This window comes from Mytilus trossulus, chromosome 11, assembly GCF_036588685.1.
Source record: "Mytilus trossulus isolate FHL-02 chromosome 11, PNRI_Mtr1.1.1.hap1, whole genome shotgun sequence".
Taxonomy (NCBI): Eukaryota; Metazoa; Mollusca; class Bivalvia; order Mytilida; family Mytilidae; genus Mytilus; species Mytilus trossulus.
In genome coordinates this window covers 34,228,815-34,250,043 of record NC_086383.1, presented here as the reverse complement: position 1 = coordinate 34,250,043, position 21,229 = coordinate 34,228,815, and the positions used below count along the sequence as shown (strand labels likewise).

The window sequence follows — 21,229 nt, the reverse complement described above, 5'->3', positions numbered from 1 at the left end:
TAAATTCTTAATTGACGGTAGCAACTCTTCAAACACAAGACATTCATCCGTATATTTTGATAAAGTCTTTCAACATCATCAACAGTAGTTAATTGTATCATATTTTATGAAATATATTTAACGATTTTGTTTCCAGGTAGAAAGGATAAAACTGCAATTTATGAGGCCATAAAACAGTTTAATTATCTGACTTGTGTCAGATGGGTCCAACGAGATGACCCCCAAGCTTCATTTGACAATCTGGGTCACACTGATTATATAAGGATACAAAGAAAATCAGGGTAAGAATACACCTAATCGCAAGTGGTTCAGTCCGTTAAAAACTGTCAGCGAATATATTATTTTCAGTTAAGATAGTGTCGTAATCCCCTGACATAGATAACCTTAACCAGATTTGGAAAACGTCTTAACCTTTTAAGTTTAAAACATATCAACTTTGTATCGATCTAAAGAGTCAATATAAAAAAGAAGATGTGGTATGAAATATCAATAACAAACTGGACAAAATTTCATCCAAAGAAATATATAATATTTTAATTATATCTAATAAAGAGCTCCCAGTAGGATTCTATGTATGGAAAAATCATTTTACTTTTGATAACGTTACTTATTTTATAAAGAAGAACCTTATTTTTACGTTCCATTTTTTAAAAGATAATAGAATGAAAATGTTTAGATGGAAATTACTGCATAATATTACAGCAATTAATCTTAATGTGCACCGTTGGAAAATATCTGATAATCCAAATTGTGTGATTTGTTCCAAATGTGATGACTATAATCATTTTTTCTTTGAATGTAAATGGGTGAAAAATTATTGGTCAACAATTTATGACATATTTATGTATTTTACTATAGACCAACATGTCTTCTGTCTTAAATATCTTGTACTTGGATATAAAATTGAAGATATTGAATATAATCCACTTAATCATGTCATAACAATGATTTGTTTTGTGATTTATAAATGTTTTTATTCATCAGAAAAGAGAACTAAATATGTGAACATGTTGTCAGTTCTAAAAAATGAAATTGAAACACAAATGTTATATCATCCAGATAGTCTATTTTTGAGAAAATTTCAGAGGAAAATATTGAAACCTTGATTATATTTATTTTTTATGAGAATTAGACCTGATCTAAATACTTCAGTCAGTATTTAAATAACAAAGAATCAATCAATCACTAATTTACATATCAATCAAGAGCAGGGGTCAATAGCTCCTTCTTTTATCTCTTCAACATATTTCATTATTACTTACCAGAAATATTTGATTATTACAAGTTTAAAAGTTTACACATTTGATAAGTGACTTAATGACTGCAATAAATTACTCACCACTTCATGAAATTATTTGTCAAGCCATGAGGGCCATGAGGTCAACCATGCTTGATCATTCTACTTTCGGTTAAACTAGTTTTTATATAATCAAAACAAATGACGGACAAAAAATCCGTCTTTTTGGGTTTCTTTTTTATAATTTCTTTCTTATATGATTGTTTATATATAGGATCACTGAATAATATGTATGTATTGTGTGCTCGTATGAATACTTTGTAAAATGCAACTAACACACGATATAAATATAAGATATATTTTGCTAATCAAATCCCCTGGTTTCATTAGCAATTAATAACACAGGGATGAACCTTAGCGTCGTTGTTGTAGCGCTAAGGGACATTGTTCACAACCAGGAATGGAATGAAATAAAATATTTAAAGTTGAAAAAAAAAAAAAAAAAGAAATATCAATGAGACAATTATCCACAACAGAGCAAAATGACACAGAAAGTAACAACTGTAGGTTATCGTACGGCCTTCAACAATGAGCAAACCCCATATCGCATGGTCAGCTACATGTATAAAAGGCCCCGAAATGACAAAAGTAAAACAATTCAAACGATAAAACTAACGGCCAAATTTATTTATAAAAAAAGAACGAAAAACAAATATTGAACACATCAACACTGAATTACAGGCTCTTGACGACTTGGAACAGGCACATACATACAGATTATGGCGGGGTTAAACATGTTAGCGGGATCCCAACCCTCCCCCTAACCTGGGACAGTGGTGTAACAGTACAACATACATGACATACAAACGAACTATAAAAATCAGTTGAAAAAGGCTTAACTCATCCGATGGATCCACACCTAAATACTCCACAGAGTGAACGTGGCCGGTAATTTGTATATCCCAACAATAAAAAGACACTAAGTACAGATCTGATAGTACTCGCAGTTGCTGACAGCTAGTCCAGAGCCACTAACAACTAATAAAAAAAAATATGCATCTAAGACTTAATAATCAATTCGTACACATCCAACATCCAATGGATTTAGTGTAAAGACGTCATTAACAGTCAGAGAAAAACACGACTTTGTGCAATGCAAAGATACAGCTATCGCCAGGTTGTAGATCTATGAATGTGTATATACATATTTTTCTTACTGTTGTGCTATTTTTACATTTCCTGACCAGTGTGAGAAAAAATATTTCGCCTCACTTGTGAAAATTCTGTTCCCGGCAAATGATTGGTAAAAATTTAATTGTGACGTAAAATTTTCTTGTTTTCTTCTGAGTTTTTTTATTGTGACGTCATGAAAAGGGCGACCATGCCTGGTGACGTGACATAAAAAATACACAACTTTCCTCTTAAATCTTTTACAAGGAAGGGTAAAAATCATTAGGGAAACAGAATCCACTACTGTAACTCGTGTATTATGATATTTATCCTCTATCCATAGTTAAATTTTAATTATTTAAAAAGTTCGGCAAACCTTGCGCTTTAAATATTAAAATGTAACTGTCTCGAGTGGAAAAATATCGTACTACACTTGTTGCAGTTCTGGAATCTATATATCAATAATATTTAGTTTTCTTTTAATTTACTGATACCAAAATCAATATAAATACCAATAAAAACTATATTCAATGATCTAAGTACAGTGTTGAATTGGTAACCTCTTAAAATAAGTTTATTTAAAGATGGATAAGTTTACCAGGATCTTTTCTAAATTTCCGGGCACGGTAAACAACATTTCCGTAAAAATGAGGATGTGCTTTTTGACTGATTTTCACAAATTGGTCTTATGTTGTGCTGTTACACCACTGTAGGTGAAATTAGGGTGTCCATTAATGTTTAACCCTATGTTATGTGTGTGCCTGTCACAAGTCATGCGCCGGTAAGTGAGTTATTGTTTGTTGTTGCTGTATATGATATTTATATATATTTTTTTTCGTGTGAAAGTTTTTTTTTCAGTTTGTCATGTTGGGACCTTTTAACTCTTTCTATGCGATATGGGTTTTGCGTATCAACAAGTTACTTCATTTTTGTCGCCATATCGGAGATGCACGTGCACCAATTCGTTCAAAAATAAGCCAAATTGAACTTGTCATACTGAGCGCTAGACTTTAGAAAAAGTTATTTTCTGAATGATTTTGATCTCTTTGAGACTTTATTTAATTAGCACTACAATTAAGGTAGAACATCTTATCAGACTTGTTTGAACCACATGATTATCCGTTTACATCTCCAAAATGGCGGCCAAGGAAAAAAAAACTCAAATTATCGAATATTCTCTATTATCTGTTATAAAGACATTTCAAATACACATATATGCAAGCTAATTCCTTTGTGTTTTAAAAAGCATAAGCAGCTTTTCAATATCTTTATATTTTATAAACTAATCGATTATGTTTTTTAGTTATAATGGATGTAGCTCCTATGTTGGAAAACAATCTAGCGGTTCATACCAGAGACTAACTCTTACTCCAGGCAGATGCATATCGGTTTGTAAAATTACAAGACGGATATGATCCAGTTTTCGTAACAAACATCCTGTCCTCTTTCTCCCGAATGTGACCTAGTAAATAAGACTTATCACCCGGTTTGTACTTACATGAGCAACACGAGGGGTGCCACGGGGATCTGCTTATCCTTCCGAAGCACTGGATATCACCCCCAGTTTTTGGTGGGGTTCGTGTTGCTCGGTCTTTAGTTTTCTATTATGTGTTGTGTGTACTGTTTGCCTGTTGGTCTTTTTCTTTTTTACCCATGGCATTGTTAGTTTATTTTCGACTTTGAATGCCCCGTTGGTACCTTTTGCCTCTTCCAATCTTATTCTATTTTGATTTTGTCTCTCTGTTGGTCTCTTTGTACAACATCTTTTTGTGCATCTATTGTTCAGGAGTTATTTAAGACATTACCGAATGCACCTATCACCAGAATGTTACTGTCATGACGAACAAGAGGTAGTCAGTAGTATAGAACATACTGCTTACCCTTTCGGAGCACCCTGTTTCATCCCAGTTATTCAAATGCTATTTTGCAGCTCAAATTTTAGTTTTCTGTGTATCTTTTTTGATGGTTGCTTGTCCTGTGGTCCTTTTTTGTGTTGGCCATGGTGTTGTCTGTTTTATCGGACTCATGATTTGGTTTCCTTTAGGTTTTTATTTTCATAAGGGGCAATAAGGTATATGTTTTGATGATTTAGAATATATGATTGATTAATTCAGTAATTGATTGTTTTGTTTTACGCCACTTTTCAGTCGTGTTGGCTATATTGTGGGTGTCAGATTTTATTAAGTGCCAGTCTTTGTAAGAATCAGGCAATTTAGGTAAAAATTAAAACATGATTAGAAAAATCCACCGAGCTAATCATGCTATTTCATACTAACTATCATCCTGAGTTACAAAGTATTAGTCTTTCGTTTGTGTGTGTCTCGTAATATCAAATAACTTGGTTAGAACATTGGTTAGAATGATAGCAAATTGCAGAGTTATCTCCCCTTATTTGTTAATTTCTATTGCATTTCAAACAAATTGTATCTTCTATTACCAGAACAGAAAATGGAAATGAATGTTATTTTTGTGCATAACTACATATTATGAACTGAAATCAATGTCAAAATGGGTTGCTTTTTTTGTCATGTTTTCATCACTGCCTGATTCTTAGGTAGACTGGCACTTAATCGAGAAAGTCATAGTGCTTGGAGAGAACCACCGACCGTCGGCAGTGTAACTGGCAATCCTTGTCAATTAAGATCACCGAGACCCCTCTTTCCAGATATACATACAGTATGTATTTTATAACTCAAATTATAATGACTTACATAGTTGAAATTCTTTACAGATATTGCAAAGAATCAAACAAGTTAATATCCCATTTAATGAATTATATTCAAGTTGCTTCATAAATAACTAAAGCTTGTTCGAAATGATCCAAAGCAATTTCCATATGTACTATCTTATTTATGTAAGGGTGTAAAAACAGGTTCTCATCATGATTATGAGGTCAACGTTTCCGTGGTCAATAATTAATTGGTGAATATCTGAACAATTAATAGAATATCTCAAAATGTATTATGGAATAACTTTCCTAGACCAATGCAAGTACATTGAAATGACTAAATATATAAAGACAAAAACAGTATACTGTTGTGCATATCAGGTATTTTGAAATATTTATTTGTTAAAATGATACTATTATCCAATATTAAAAACTGAATTTTCATATAGTTTGAGTGTACATACATGTAACTGACCTTTTAGTGAACCTAGCTCTTCTGCTGTGTTAAGCATCCGTTTATGGAAATATTGAATTTAGGAAATTCCAGGCATTAAGATACACGATGCACTAAACAACCGGAAAGGGATCTTAAGTAATAGCCCTGTTAGGTTTGTTATCTCGACGCTAGAAGCAAATTTAGTTGAACTAGATCATATGTTACTTGGTTCAGTGTTTTATCCTTTTTTCCAATCAATGAAAGAAGCCCTATGTTCAATCGGCAATCCTCGGGTGAGTGAATCCGCCTCTCACCTTCTATGAGGTACGGAATCGGCCGAGTTGCAACGATTGGCCCTATGTTCATACTAATTTTTCAGTAAAAGGGTGATAAGAAATAGTTCAATTTGTATATCATAGATCAATGTTCAATTTGTATTTGTTTCAGAGATCAACAATAGTTCATGAGATGTTACATGCTACAGGTGCTCAACACGAACAAAGCCGACCAGATAGGGATAATTACCTAAATGTTCAATGGCAACATATTAAAAAGAAAAGTTGGCACAACTTCGAATTGAGAAACGTTGATACAGAGGTTCCATACGATGTGTCATCAGACCTACAGTACAGTGTATACGTGAGTGTCTAAGCTATATCATAAGAGTAACTAAGCTCTTCTCATATGTATGACAATATAGAAATATGAAGATAAACATTAAATTATGACTGGTTTTCAAAATAAGATTATTTTACAATTTCAACAACTTATAAAAATCCATATCAATTACAATTTTTTACGGAAAATAGCCATTTAACATAGAAAAGCATATCCTTTTACCAAATAAGGCTTTTAATGAAAACTGACTTAAATATGTTGCGGCGTTACAATTATTTATAAAAAGCAACCCTATCCGATTTGTTGAAAAAATATTAGAACACAAGCAAAAGGATATCCATGAGAAAGGCAGTTTCGACGGAACACTCATCGCAGGTTCTGAAGCTATAGAACCACTAATTCGGGCCTAATCGGAAAGAATAAACATGACAGTAATACATATTTTAACAACATGATTCCTAAGAATAGCTGTTACTTTGTCAAAAAGTAAAATATAAGAATACATTTGGTATCAAATGGAAACTTAAAGACTTGTGATCACTGTAAAAAGATATTAATAAAAAAGTTTAGGAAATTAAAATAGGGAGGGCATATTTGCATTGTTGTTCAGCTCAGAAGTACCTTTTTCTGTATTACCACGCTTCTTGGAACCAGTGCGATCAAATATGCAACTAAAGGTATGTTGAATGTTTTAGCTCATGTCAAGATAAAGTAGACTTTAGACATGAAATGACTGTCACTTTATTTGAAGCAAAGATGAAATAGCTATATATGCTTGAAATGATAGGATTTAACATAGAAAACAATGAGGCTATGCATTAGTGGTTATTCTTCCTATTGAAAGATATTGTTCTATTAATGTATTCCGATGCGTAAATATATAGATTTGTGTTAGTTTGTCTATTCAATTATGGAAATAAGAAATATAGACCAATGTGTAGTAATCAGTCGGCTAAGATGTTTATTTGGCCGAGTGTCGTCAAGGATATTCCCCACATTTTATTAATTGATTGATGTTGAATATGCTGTGATATTGTAGTAAACGAAATCATTTTTGCAACCACTTTACAAAAAAGAGAATGATAATGGATTTGGTGATCAATTTGGATTAATAAATTTTTTGAAACTGGAAGCCCAGGGCACATTTGAACAACTGTTAGAAAAATAATTTCAACTTTTATATAACAACTTCGTATCTTAAACAAACTTTATTTCCAGGCTTTTTCGGCTAATGGTGGAAAGACTATGTCATTCCTTGACTACAGATTAGAATTTCTTGCGAGCATTGCTGATGGACTTATGTTTTATGATGTACTAGAAGTTGACAGGGCTTACGGCTGTTCTGGTAATAGCTGTTGTAACTAAACTTGGCTGGGGGGTTGGGGGGTGGAACGTCAATCAGACAACAACGCAACGACAATAGTAACCAATATATATATGAATATTATACAGTCTGCAACAGTAGACATATGTCTATAAAATCATGCTCTAAATTGTCCCGAATCGTTGTGTTGTAAAAGTGTGAATAACACACACTTTTAAAAAGATAAAAAAAAAATACGTTCCTCACTATGGACAGACACATGAATATGTTGAAGGGGTCTAAAAGTTATTTTTAGATCTCAACCTTCCCCTTTTTAAAATCGATCAGTTGACTCAATCAACGTACATTAAAAACATACAAAAGAAACCAGTAATGCAAAAGCACTAAACTCTAAAATAACGATATATTTGATAACAATAAAATAATGAACAATATTATACCGTATAAAAGTATGCTTTCGGCTACTGAGAGGAAGTTCAAAGTACTTACTCATGCAATTCCTCCGTTTACTATTAGTTGCTGGGTCTTCTTATTTGTTTACATCCTCCCTCCACTTAAAAAAAAGACAGAGTAAACCTTTCGATCGAATGACATCTAGATTATTAAATATCAGAATATCAATGTTGGATATATTTTAGGGAATAACGAATCTCCCTGCATCGAACAATATCTGAATAAGTTCGTTTTCCTGGTGTCAATGTTGAAATATTTATTACAAACGGTTCAGTCTGTCAAAACGTAACATCTGGATGTGTCAATGTTATAAACACTATGTTAATTTCTGTGTCATTTTGGTCTCTTGTGGAGAGATGTTTCATTGGCAAGCATACCACATCTTCTTTTTTATTTGATATATTTAGTCTGTTTGAATTGTATGTAATTGAACAATCAATGTTTAGGTATTTATACAGAGAGAGAGAGAGAGAGAGAGAGAGAGAGAGAGAGAGAGAGAGAGAGAAAGAGAGAGAGAGAGAAAGAGAGAGAGAGAGAGAGAGAGAGAGAGAGAGAGAGAGAGAGAGAGAGAGAGAGAGAGAGAGAGAGAGAGAGAGAGAAAGAGAGAGAGAGAGAGAGAGAGAGAGAGAGAGAGAGAGAGAGAGAGAGAGAGTCTAATAAAAGCGAAACAATAGTTTGTTTTCTTTATATGTTTGTCAGCTCAATGTACCGATCTTGGATGTCAGAATGCAGGGTTTATGAATTGGGAGTGCAGGTGTTATTGTCCTGACTTGTTAGAGGGTGATACATGCGGGTTACCAGTATCAACCGGAAGTAAGTTTATTTGTTTATATATTTCAATAACTGCGGATTTGGGAAATACCAATGATATGTTGGTTTTTGTTTTGTCCTTTTTTCATCTTGCCCATAACATTTAAAAAAGAAAAACGGGAAAAAAGTTTGTCTGGTATTAAAAACAATATCTATATACAATGAAACATTGCAAAACTTAAACTCCGTAAAAAAATCCGTTTCATACTACATAATATATATTATGAATTCACAGCTTTCGAACACCATCCTGCTTTTCCGAATTTACGTGCAAAGGGATATATAACTTTTTGACTCCTACATTAAATTGATGTTTCTATGCATCAGAAGGAACACTTATACGAGGAACATTCATATATTATGTAGACCAATAAGAGTAAGGGTGAGTGCCACGGTCGGTCGTACCTTTTTTATTCTTAAAACAACATTATTTCATAAGTCGTTGATTATTGAATTTTGAAATAAAATATCTTCACAATGATAGACAACGCCACTCTCCCGGGAATTTTCACCCCAAAAAAAACATATTTGTAAACAAAATACAAACTATAATGTTGGGAACGGATATAGACAAGTCTCCGTGCACGCTTACGAATGAACTCCTGTGCTTCGAAGTCTAATTGATTTTAATATAATGGAGTAGATTTGCCAAATGTTTGTTGTGGTACTAATGAAACAAGTTCTTTTAATTTATTTATATTTTCAGTTTACAATATTTTTTCTTTTTAAAAGAGTCTGTATCAAGTAAGGAATTATTTTCCAAGCATCCGTCGTAGAAGATACTTTTTTGGTGATATATCTTTGTCCGTCTAGCTGTACATTTGTCTATTTACACGACGTACAAAAGCCAGAAAATGCTTTGATCATTTTAATGAAACTGATGATATTAAAAACGATGGATAAAAGCTGCCCTTTGACTTCATAAATTTTCGATTTGTCGTTTCAGTTTTAAGATACTTTTTTCACATATCGTACACTGACTAAGGGAACATATATTTATTCTAGTGATCTTCCTCCAGGCATGCTTGGAGGATGCTCGGAGCATTTTAGAGAAGCTAATATCGTCAATACACCATTACATTCCCATTAATGTCAATAAAATTTAAAAGTTATAGTTAAGAGCTTATATGAGCTTTTTGTAAGCCTTTTGTACGCCTGTGTCATAAAGTTTTACAAACCCGCATCACGATAACATTAAATCCCTAAATCCCGAATTCCCGATGAATTAAATGGCTATTCACGAATTCCCGCTAATAAAACAGCTCAATCCCGAATTCCTTTCCAGCCCATTATAAGAAGTTGGATGAAATTAATTAAAACAATTTAAACCAAACCAATTGTCGGTTATGTGCTACCTGTTGATAACGAGTTACAGTTCTAGAACCTTCTGTATTTACACCTAATGGTTGCAATAAGTATCCATAAACGAGAGAATATTCAAGGTCATGTCATTATAATACTAGTACATGGGTATTACCCATAACAGAAATGTGTTCTTCTGAATGGCTTTGATAAATCAAGAATGATAACTATGTAATGCAAATTTCTTCAGGCTGTGGTGGAGTGGTAAATGTAGGTGTTGGAGAGGAAATATATATCAACTCGCCTAACTATCCAAACAACTATGATACAGGTTTAAAATGTACCTGGCTTATACAGGTTTGTGTTCAAACTTACAATTCGTCAAAGAAAAAAAGGGCCATAATTGAACAATCTAATACATTGGTAGTAATTGGCAAGATAATGTTTCGAATAGTTACAGGAGCATCTGTTAAAGTGCTTCTTGTATAGTTATGATATTTATGCAATTGCTATAATTTCCGTCCACTATGGATATCCTACAATTATGCACGTGTGATATTATTTGGAAAGTCAAGCACATAAAATAATCAGGTAAACTCTACCAAATATAAATAGCACTTTATAAATGTAGTTTGTCTTGAGACTGTTCAAACCACTTCAAAATATAAGTGTTACATCAATATACTTTACCAATTTAAATTGTCTTGATTTATACAACATGTATAAAATGTTTAAATTGTAAAACATCGATTCTTAAAATTGTTGCTTTTTAGATTCTTTTCCTAGGCAATCCTTTTTTTATAATCGCTTTAAATAATGTTTTCATCTTTTCTTGTTTGTAATCTTCTTTGAGCAAAATGTCATGTGCAGTCCGCACAGAATAGATCTCAAAAGTACATCATTTCTGTACAAAATGATAATTTTTGAAAATACTTTTTATCGACTTTTAAGTCAGCTAATGGTTTTATTTTTTTTGCATTATGTGACAATGCATAATGAAAAAGTATGTTTAGCAGCAGCAAGCTTTCTCTTGACTTTTCAAAGAGACAAATGAACGTTTAACTATATCATGCAAATGACGGCTACAAAATATCAAACAAAAATAGAAAATGTGAAACTGAAACATTTTTAGTGATAGATTGAATAAGTGTATATTAAGAAAGTACTCGTTCCAAACATTAAAATTGAAAATCATATTATGTTACAGGGCGTGGCAAACAATATTTTGCGTGGGACAATAGAAGATATGGACATCAGCAATAATGGTCACGTTTGTTTTCATTGGTTGGAATTTAGGTACAATTTATTAGGACAGACTGGACCGAAGTAAGTATAACATTCATTATCACATATTTGTTACGAAGGCATTAGGTTTTGCATATGAAATTACCGCATATTTAGTCTAGTCATATTGTTGCCCGATGCAAATAACCAGTTATTGTGCCATGTTATGACGTCATAAGCAGTTGTTATGTCCTGTTACAACGTCAAAGGCGTTGTAAACAATAATGTCGGACGGGAAACGTTTATTTAAATGACAGCGGAATTTGAAAAAAGAACTAGAGAACACTAATCCTAAGAAAATCTGACATTGACATTATAACATTCAAGGGCTAGATATGGGAGCTTCAATATAATGCAGTAATGCCAATGGAGGATAAAAAAAATGTATACTCTTGCTAGACGGAATAATAAAATTATTTCTTCTTTTTCAAACATTTGTATATAGATATTAACTTGTCCTTTTCAATAATGACCCTGGTATCGTCCCTCGAGCTATATAAGCCCTGGGCTAATATGGGAGTCTCGAGATGATACCAGGGCTGATATGAAAAAGGACATGTTATAATCAATAAATATGTTTTATCTCCTACGTCACCTGACTATTGGAGACCTATACCGTTGTGTATGTTCGTTCGTGTGTTTGTCCATCCACTGGTAATGTTCACATAAATTAAGATCGGATTTATATTAACTTCTTAAGATGAGAATCAATGATCCATATATTTGCAGAAAAGACACTAATTTAGTTGTCTATGAATGTCAATTGAATCTCCTGCCGTCTAATGTGATCTTAATGTAGCCTGACAGAGCAACCTGCATTTATACAAAGGAGTCTCTTTTGTCGTCTTGTTTCGTCGTCCAGGTCACACATTAATAATCCGTCACTCCACGAATCGCATGGACTCACACTACAAACTGCTGAGAGTCTGAATTGACCAGTTTTAGTGCTCGACCAGTAAAATCGAGCATACATTTATTCGACTAGTCTCGGCATTGTCTCGCCTATACTTTTCTGTACTTAAGTAAACTCGACTAGTTCTCGACTTTACTTAATTAGTCTGATTCAGTACTTAATGATCTTTGTGTAGTCTGAAATGGTCTTGACCAAGGCTCGACCTGTCTCGACCTGACTTGACTAGTCTTGACTCAGTCTCAACCAGTCTCGATCTATCTCGACTAGTCTTGACCTTCAAATTTAGTTTTGACTGGTGTAAATCAGCCCATCGAAATAAATTAAATATTGATTTTACAATATTCAAGCTTATTTGGTAGTTTGATTTATTGCTGTGATATGAAAGAATTTAATTTACAATAGGTAAAAATATGAATTATTATATAAATTCAGAAAGTCATCTTTATTTTTTTCAAATCAACTTGGATTTTCATCAAACAATGCAGCTATCTTAGATATATATGAAGCTAACTGAATCCCAGGTCATTTAGTTTGTTTGTTGTATTGCTGTCAAATTTGGGAATTAAATTAATTTAGGTAAAAAAAAGCTAGAATTTGCAATTTGGACAAAATAGAAATAGTTCAGATTATTTTTTTTAATACCTTGATCAAACCAACTTGGATTTTCTTCAAACTAAACAGCTACCTTGGTGATGTATTAATCTTACTGAATCCCAGGTTGTTATGAAGTTTGGTGTATTACTGTCAAATTTAAGAATTAATATAATCCAGTTAAAAAAAAGCTAGGATTTGCAGTTTGGACAAAATAGACATAGTACATTTTAATTTTTTTCGTAACTTTTTCAAATCAACTTGATTTATATCGAACTCTACAAGTATCTTTGCAATATATTGATCTTAATGAATCCTAGGTTGTTATTTAGTTTGGTGTATTCCTGTCAAATTAAGAATTTAATTAATCTAGGTCAAAAAGCTACGATATTAGAAATATATCTCTCCTCATAATTTGGGAAAAAGTATATATAAAATAGTTATATAATTCCTTTAATGTTTTATTCCTTTTTTGATTTGTGGTGATTTATCAAGCAATACCTCCTGCTTTGGGCAAACGTATTAAAAGATCACATCTACCAGAGAGTTTAAAATTCTAAATAACATTTATTCAAAGTTGCAGCATCCTGTTAAATAAAAATCGCAAGGATTTTTGAATTCACTAGATAAGTAATAAACGAGTTTAAGCAAAAGTAGGGCTTTTTTACCTGTAAAACTCATGTACTGATGTAATTAAACCATGTATAGTGCCATGTCATTATATTTGACCAAAAAATATTTTAAGATTTCATTAAAATAAGTTTTGACTGTTACTTTGAAACACATTTTCTTTTTTAAAAGGTAATACAGGATTGTTATGAAAGTTCATGATATTAAAAAAAAATTAACAAAAAAATGTGTCTTTTTTAAGATTTGATTTTTTTTTTTTTCAAATCAGCTTGGATCGTAATGAAACTTTTAACCTATCTTTATTATATATTTATCATACAAAAACCAAGGATGTTTTGTATGTTGGTGTTTTACTGTCAAATTTAATTACCTAGTTAATAGGTAAAGACGGTAATAAAATTTTCAGTTTTGACAAAATTCAGATAGATACCTATAATTTAAATATTTAAATTTGACAGCAGTATAACAAATTACCAAATAACCTGTTTTTTGTAAGATTATTATATAATAAAGATAGCTGTAGAATTTAATGAAAATCCAAGTTGCTTTGAAGTAATCTAAAGTGTACTATCTGAATTTTGTCTAAACTGTAAATTCTAGTTGTTTTTTTTACCTACATCAATTTAATTCTTAAATTTGTCAGCAAAACTACAAATTACATAATGACTTGTGATTCAGTTAGATCAATATATTACCAAGATAGCTGTATAGTTTAAAGAAAATCAAAAATGTTTTTAAAAAGTTATGAAAAATTTAAAGTGTACTATCTCTATTTTGTTTAAATTGCAAATCCTAGTTTTTTTACCTAAATTAATTTAATTCTTAAATTTTACAGCAAAACACCAAACTTAATAATGACCTATGTTTCAGTAAGATCAATATAAAACTAAGATAGCCGTATAGTTTGATTAAAATCTAAGTTGATTTGAAAAAGTTCTGAAAAATTAAAGTGTACTATCACTATTTTGTCCAAATTGCAAATCCTAGCTTTTTTTACCAAGATTACTTTAGTTCTTAAATTTGAGAGCAATACACCAAACTTCATTACAACCTGGGACTCAGTAAGATTTATACATCGCCAAGGTAGTTGTATAGTTTGATGAAACTCCAAAGTGTACTATCTCTATTTTGTTTAAATTGCAAATCCTAGCTTTTTTCACCTAGATTAAATTAATTTCTTAAATTTGACAGCAAAACAACAAAAAACAAAATGACCTGGGATTCAGTAAGCTTAATTTATATCTAAGATAGCAGCATAATTTTTAATGAAAATTTAAGTTGATTTGAAAAAGTTATAAAAAAAAAATGAAAGATGCCTATCTGAATTTATTTAATAATTTTTATTTTCACCTATTGTAAAATTAAATTCTTTCATTTCACAGCAATAAATCAAACTACCAAATAAGCTTGAATTTTGTAAGATCAATATTTAATTCATTTAGATGGGCTGATTTACAACAGTTAAAACTAAATTTGAAGATCAAGACTAGTGGAGACAGATCGAGACTGGTTGAGACTGAGTCGAGACTAGTCGAGACAGGTCTAGACAGGTCAAGCCTTGGTCAATACAATTTCAGACTACACCAAGATCATCAAGTACTGAATCAGACTAATTAAGTAAAGTCGAGACCTAGTGGAGCACATTTAAGTATACTTAAGTACAGTCGAGACAATGTCGAGACTAGTCGAGTAAAATCTGTACTCGATTTTACTAGTCGAGCACAAAAACCGGTATTAGACTCTGAGCAGTTTGTAGTGTCAGCAAGGAGTGAGACTAAGTGTTCCGACAGATAAACCATATGTATGCATCCCATGTCGTGCAAATGCACACTTATTCAAAACGTAGTAGGACACAAACGCTTGAATTACAGATTAGACAACTATGCTGGTATCTAAAAATCTAAGAGAGCGAAAACATGTTGTTAGTTATTTGTAAATGAGCAGATATTTGACAAAACAGTTGATATCTTTCAAAATTCTAGGTTATTTGTCTTCACCAATTTTTTATTTTTTTTAGCCGAAATGGTAATATTAGTCTTTCTTTGATTAGGCATTCGTCTGGTTAAGTTTTACTCTGTCATCTTTTAACTTTTGCTTCTCAAACAAGGAAATTGACATTCTTTAGATTATGTACATCTAAAGCGCTTTTTAGAATCAATTTCATCAGGAATGCGTAAACTAAAAATGTTTTTTTAAAGAAATTCAAGATTTCGTTTGCAGTTTTGTAGGTCAAAATTGCGTATGAAGGTCATACCCATATTGAATAAATCTCATATTAATAAACATTTTATGTATTTGACTTCAAAAACCTTATTGTTGAGGATGCTGTCTGTCGCCTATTTTAGAAACAGCATTACTAAAATTAGTATTATAAGTTCATTTTCTTATCTTTGAAGAATCTGAATTTAATCATAATATTAAAGCATATACATTTTTTGCCACTGTGACTCTAATTAGGCTGTGCTATAAGTTCTTGACAAGCATTAATGAGATGGACACTCTTTCATTAATTTATTTTTTTTGTAAATACCTTCTGGCACTCTTTATTGTATCTTGATATGACTGCTATAGGTGCAAAACGATAAATTTTAGTTTCAAACAGACAAAAATGAAACACTACAATTTCAATGTATTTACTGAAGCGTACATTCCAGTTGAAATACAGGCGTACGTCGTACGGGAACTCGCTCATTGTTTATGGATAACAAAAATGCTATCGCAATTTTTGAAAGGTTTATTTTGGTCACACTTGTGTTATTATGTGTAAGCCTTACATTTTTGCAACATCCATTGTAGAATTTACAAGCGTTCAATTGCTGTCTGTTTGCACTAGCGAGTAACTTCTTCTAAAATTTCGTTTAGTTTTGACTTAAGAAATATCGATAGGAGAAAATCATTGAAACTATTATCCGTTGACGTTTGTCTGGATATTATAAAGAAACGACAAATACCAATGTCACTCGACATTGGTGTTTAGGTTGACGTTAGCGAGACTCTTACAATAAGAAGAAAAACAATATGGACTAAAAGCAACTAGTTTGCACAGACATCGTGAGGAAAACTTATAAATATATTTTACAATTCACACAATGCTGTTTAAACTCAAAAGTTTTTGGCCTTACAGTCATAAACATTTTGAGTATGATTATCGCATTCAGGCTCAGACATTATCCAATGCAAATACTGAATTTGATGTTTCAAACACAAGTTTTTTACTTCGACTACTGATTAAAGTTTTATGACTAAAAGAGTTAGGCCAAGCAATTGTCTACACAGTTCATATTGTTAATCTCATAGCTTTTTTCCTATTTTTGCACATTCATAGGCGATGTGGTATAACTAACAACGAAGTTTGGGATGCATCACCTGATGAATTTAAGAACAAAATGATTATCCAGTTCGACAGTCATATCGATGAACCAACATCAAAAGGGTTCCGCATGATGTTTAAATCGATAGGAACAGGTATACTGTACACTTTTGGATAATAAGATTATTGTACATGATGTATCATTTGATAATATGAAGTTATATCATCCCGTCTGACTGATGTACGGGTAAAATATTTTGGAATCCAAATCCCATTGAAAATTTTAAAAGCAAAATCAACCGACCTTATAACTAAAATCTTATTAATGAATAATCATTTGAATAACATTCCAGAAAAATTATTCACATTGAGAACCAATGAGTTTATTTCAAAAGTAATACAATAACACCAATAGTTATTTGTATAGTTGGTAAGAATTACCACTGATGGTTAATTGAACTTCTCGAGATTTTGAAGTACTTGTTTAAAATTTCAATATTTTTATATATCAAAATTGATTAATTGTGGGGTTACTTGTATCTAACAATTTACGATCTTTTGTTCGGAACGGCCACATTGGTTAAAAATAATTTTGTCGATGTATTTAATATAAGAACGTGGTGGTTAAAGCGGCGAGACATTAGTAAGGCCAGATCAAACATGTGTGAAAGTTCTTTGATTTGTATTTGTGTATTATCTAGGTTGTATTAACTACCCATGTCGATTTGGATCATGTGACAGTCCTCTGAATACAGACACCTACACATGCACATGCAATGAAGGATTTACAGGAACAAATTGTGATGTTCTAACAGGTAAAATGGAAATAATTGTTTTTAAATGTATGCGTCCCGAGTATTTTTCTTGATTTCTTCTTCATGAACGTTCAAAGCCAAATATTTATAAGCCTAGGATGTATAAGTACCGACACACGGGAGGAGCTATATGACCAGACGAACTATATGATCATCAGGTTTTTTATTTTATTTATGCATATTTGATCAGAAGATATGCACATACAATGGACAACGCTAAACCCTATTCAAGTCCTTGTGTGTTTGTACTACAACATTTTACTATCTAAATATGTTTTTGTGTTCATTTTTCAATAATCGCTGATTACATCTGGAATGGTTTAAAGATAATCAACCGCAGTCGTAGTTAATGATTTCATCAATCTGAACAACATGTTCAAGAAGACATGAATGTAAATAGATAAATATGTGTTCCTATAATTGTGCACTTATAATCCGTCATCCGGCTGATACTTATATTCTAGCATTGCACAATGTAATTTATCAGACCTTTTATGCCGTTTTTATTCTAAAATGGTTGAATGTGTGCTGATTTTAGTTTTATACTGGGATAATAGAACTTATCTATTAGTTGTCATAGTATATTAACTAACTTTTAACTGCGAGTAATCTTTGATTGTTACTTTCTGTGTGTCTCTTTGTTTGCTGGTCTTTTTGTGTGTGTTTTGTGTCGATCTGATGAGTCAAGTTTTTTCATATTGATTTTTAAAGTTTGATCTTATGTTGTGCTGTTACATCATACTCCAAGGTTATGGGGAGGGTTAAGCCCTCACAAATATGCTTATCCATTCCTATGCTTGATATGACTGTCCCAGGGTATGACCCTGTAATTCAGCGGTTGTTGTTTGTTCCTGTCATGCATATTTGTTTTTCGTTTATATATCAGCATAGATAAGTGCCTTCCTATTTTCGTTTGAATAGGTTTTCAATTTGCGATGATGATGCCTTTTATAGCTTACTATACGTTATAGATTTCGCGTATTATTACAGGGGACCTACTGTCAGCTTACATCCATGCCTATTATCTCTCCTAGATAATAGTATCATTTGCATTATATCAAATCTCCCTTTTGATATGTGTTGTGTTCTTCAGATCGACTTTCATATTTTTATATTGCTTGAAAAACGTTTTCAAACTTTGGAACGGAAGATTAATTGATTGTTGTTTTCTTAACGTCAAATAGAAACTATTTCTTTAATGTTTAGAAAAAGACTACTTTGATAGATAACTGTAGCAGGTTTGGATAATTGGTCGATCGTATTACAGAGTAAGCATGTGGATTGTCATTGGAACACATGCTGTGTTGCGATGATAAATAAAATTGACTTGTAATAGGTGAACTTCAGACCGATTAAAGAGTCATTGCATGTGTCCTTTTACGTACGTTCTCTAGAAATGCGTAGCATATTTTTCATTCTTATTTTCTTGAATAAATAATCTTGCAGATTCTGCATCAATAGGATGTTCGGCAGAGATTGGAGAATATTGTATGCTGGCCCAGGATGACATTAATGACGATTTTGACTGGGTTACCAAAACGGTGATTAAAAATTCCTTACACTTATTTGTTTCAGCTTATAACATTTACTTGAACATTACCAAAGAAAGGAACAGGTTTTTATTAATTGAAATTAAACAGTCGAGATACGGTACAATTTCACAATCGAAAATTACAAGGGAGTTAATTGTTGAGTCTGGTAATTCTACTACAGACATTTCGAAATACATGACATACGTGGCATTATTAAAAATAGTACAAAAAGTTCTTAAGCATAAAATGCACAAATTACGAGGTATACTATCGGATATTTGATGACACGTTGTAAAAATTCAATACTTATATTAAGGGCCTAGATGTACGTCAATAATTTTTTTTTAAATTATTTTACATATTTCTATCAAATAAAGATTTGAATAAAGTCAACAAAACATTGCATCTGCAAACAATCTTGATACATTGTTGCCAGTGTTTGTGTTTTTACTGTTGAATTTACTTAACAAAAAAACAAAAACAAAAAACACTGAATGCAAAACGAAACAAATTTGTTTTCATCTTAACGTCAATTTTAGCTTTCACAATTGGAATTCTGAGCAATTTTAAACATATGTAGTTTGCTTCAATTTTCAAAACTAGAATGTTATATTGTTAGAAATACAAAGTAAATAAATCATGTAAATTTAGCTGGGACTTTGCTATTGAAAATGAACTTTTTGTTTAAAACTTGCAGATACACGTATTCTTTTCTTCTTTAATACTTGAATCATCATTCATTTGAAGTATTAGATGTTTAAACGTACAATATCTTCTGAAGTCATGATAAACTAACTATATTTTTCTCTCTATATGCACAGGGTGATACAAAAACGGAATTAAGTGGCCCGGGCAATGCTGTTGAAGGATTTATATATTGGTATACGGAGGCGTCATCACCACGAATAGCTGGCGAAAAAGCTGTAATGTTCACAAACATATCTTTGCCGAGTTAGTATTGTTTAATAATTTTTCGTATTACGACTTCTTAACCTTTTTTTAAAAGAAAGTATAAATTAAGGCAACAGTAGTTTACAAATGTTCAAATTTCGTTTAAGGTGGTACCCAACACTTTAACTAAAATTAATTTGGTTCGTTTAATTTCTTAAATTTTTTACAAAGTAACTATTTACTTTGACCTTTTGACAAAAATATAAAAAAAAAAAAAATTGAACCAACCGTTTCATCAGAAAAATTACACTGGTTAAATAGCAGTTTGACAAACAATGATTTTGATCATTGAGAAGCTTAATAATCCCTTAACAACACAACGTTATTAAAACGTTTACCTGATCTTACAGAGTTATCTTCCTGTAGTGTTAGGTACCACCTTAAAGGAGACCAATCAAGATAACAATCGAACACTGAGGGAATCTTAAAAATGAGCGTCGACAGGAAACAATGTAAGTGTCTACTGGTAAGCATGCAGCATTGGCCATGCGAATACATACTAAATATATGACATTCAAATCAGTTGATTCTATGTAAATGCAAATCCGGTGATAAGTCTTATTCACTTGCTGCCTATGACATGTATGAGTCGTAATGTACTGTGGATTCATTAATATTCGTTGGATACCAATTTTCGTGGATTTCGTGGATTCCGAAGAACCACGAATTCAAATGTTCAACGAATTACAAATTTGCTTATGGAATGTATGAAGACTTTACAAAAACCACGAATTAGAATATCCACGAATATGCAAGTTTTCTTCAAACCATGAAAATTGGTAACCACGAAAATAAATGAATCCACAGTGTATATTTTTGCGAGTATACATCTATTGTTGCGTTTTATACTTTTTTAAAGGAAGTAGAACAATATCTTGTATGTGTAAATATATCTGAACATACTTTTTTTATTTTTTATTTCTCAAGACTCGGGACAATGTAGAGCTTGTCGAATTTAATTTGGAAGATTAATTGTGTCTTTTTGTTTATCTGTCATTGGGTAACTGCCTCGTTTACGTATATTGAACATCCTCATGCATTCACAACGATTATTCCACCTTGAAATAAAGATATATGGAATTAATACAATTCATCTGCAAAATCCTACAATCGGCAATCCTCGGGTGACTCCGCTACTCCCCTTCTATCCGTTAGATGAGGTACGGAATCGGCCGAGTTGTGACG

At 31.9% G+C, this 21,229-nt stretch overlaps 1 protein-coding gene across 2 annotated transcripts in view; it reads left to right on the top strand.

The window, feature by feature from the left end:
• The first annotated feature begins 7,364 nt into the window (after window positions 1-7,364).
• The window catches only part of LOC134691014 (MAM and LDL-receptor class A domain-containing protein 1-like), a 50,403-nt gene continuing 36,538 nt past the window's right edge, over window positions 7,365-21,229 (top strand). For both annotated transcript variants that reach the window (XM_063551202.1, XM_063551201.1), the window contains exons 1-8: window positions 7,365-7,474; window positions 8,606-8,719; window positions 10,269-10,375; window positions 11,226-11,344; window positions 16,762-16,901; window positions 17,448-17,561; window positions 19,008-19,102; window positions 19,915-20,044. In XM_063551202.1, the coding sequence (XP_063407272.1) occupies window positions 7,375-7,474; window positions 8,606-8,719; window positions 10,269-10,375; window positions 11,226-11,344; window positions 16,762-16,901; window positions 17,448-17,561; window positions 19,008-19,102; window positions 19,915-20,044 (919 nt within the window). In that variant the 5' untranslated portion in view covers window positions 7,365-7,374. The remainder of the gene's footprint in view (window positions 7,475-8,605; window positions 8,720-10,268; window positions 10,376-11,225; window positions 11,345-16,761; window positions 16,902-17,447; window positions 17,562-19,007; window positions 19,103-19,914; window positions 20,045-21,229) is intronic.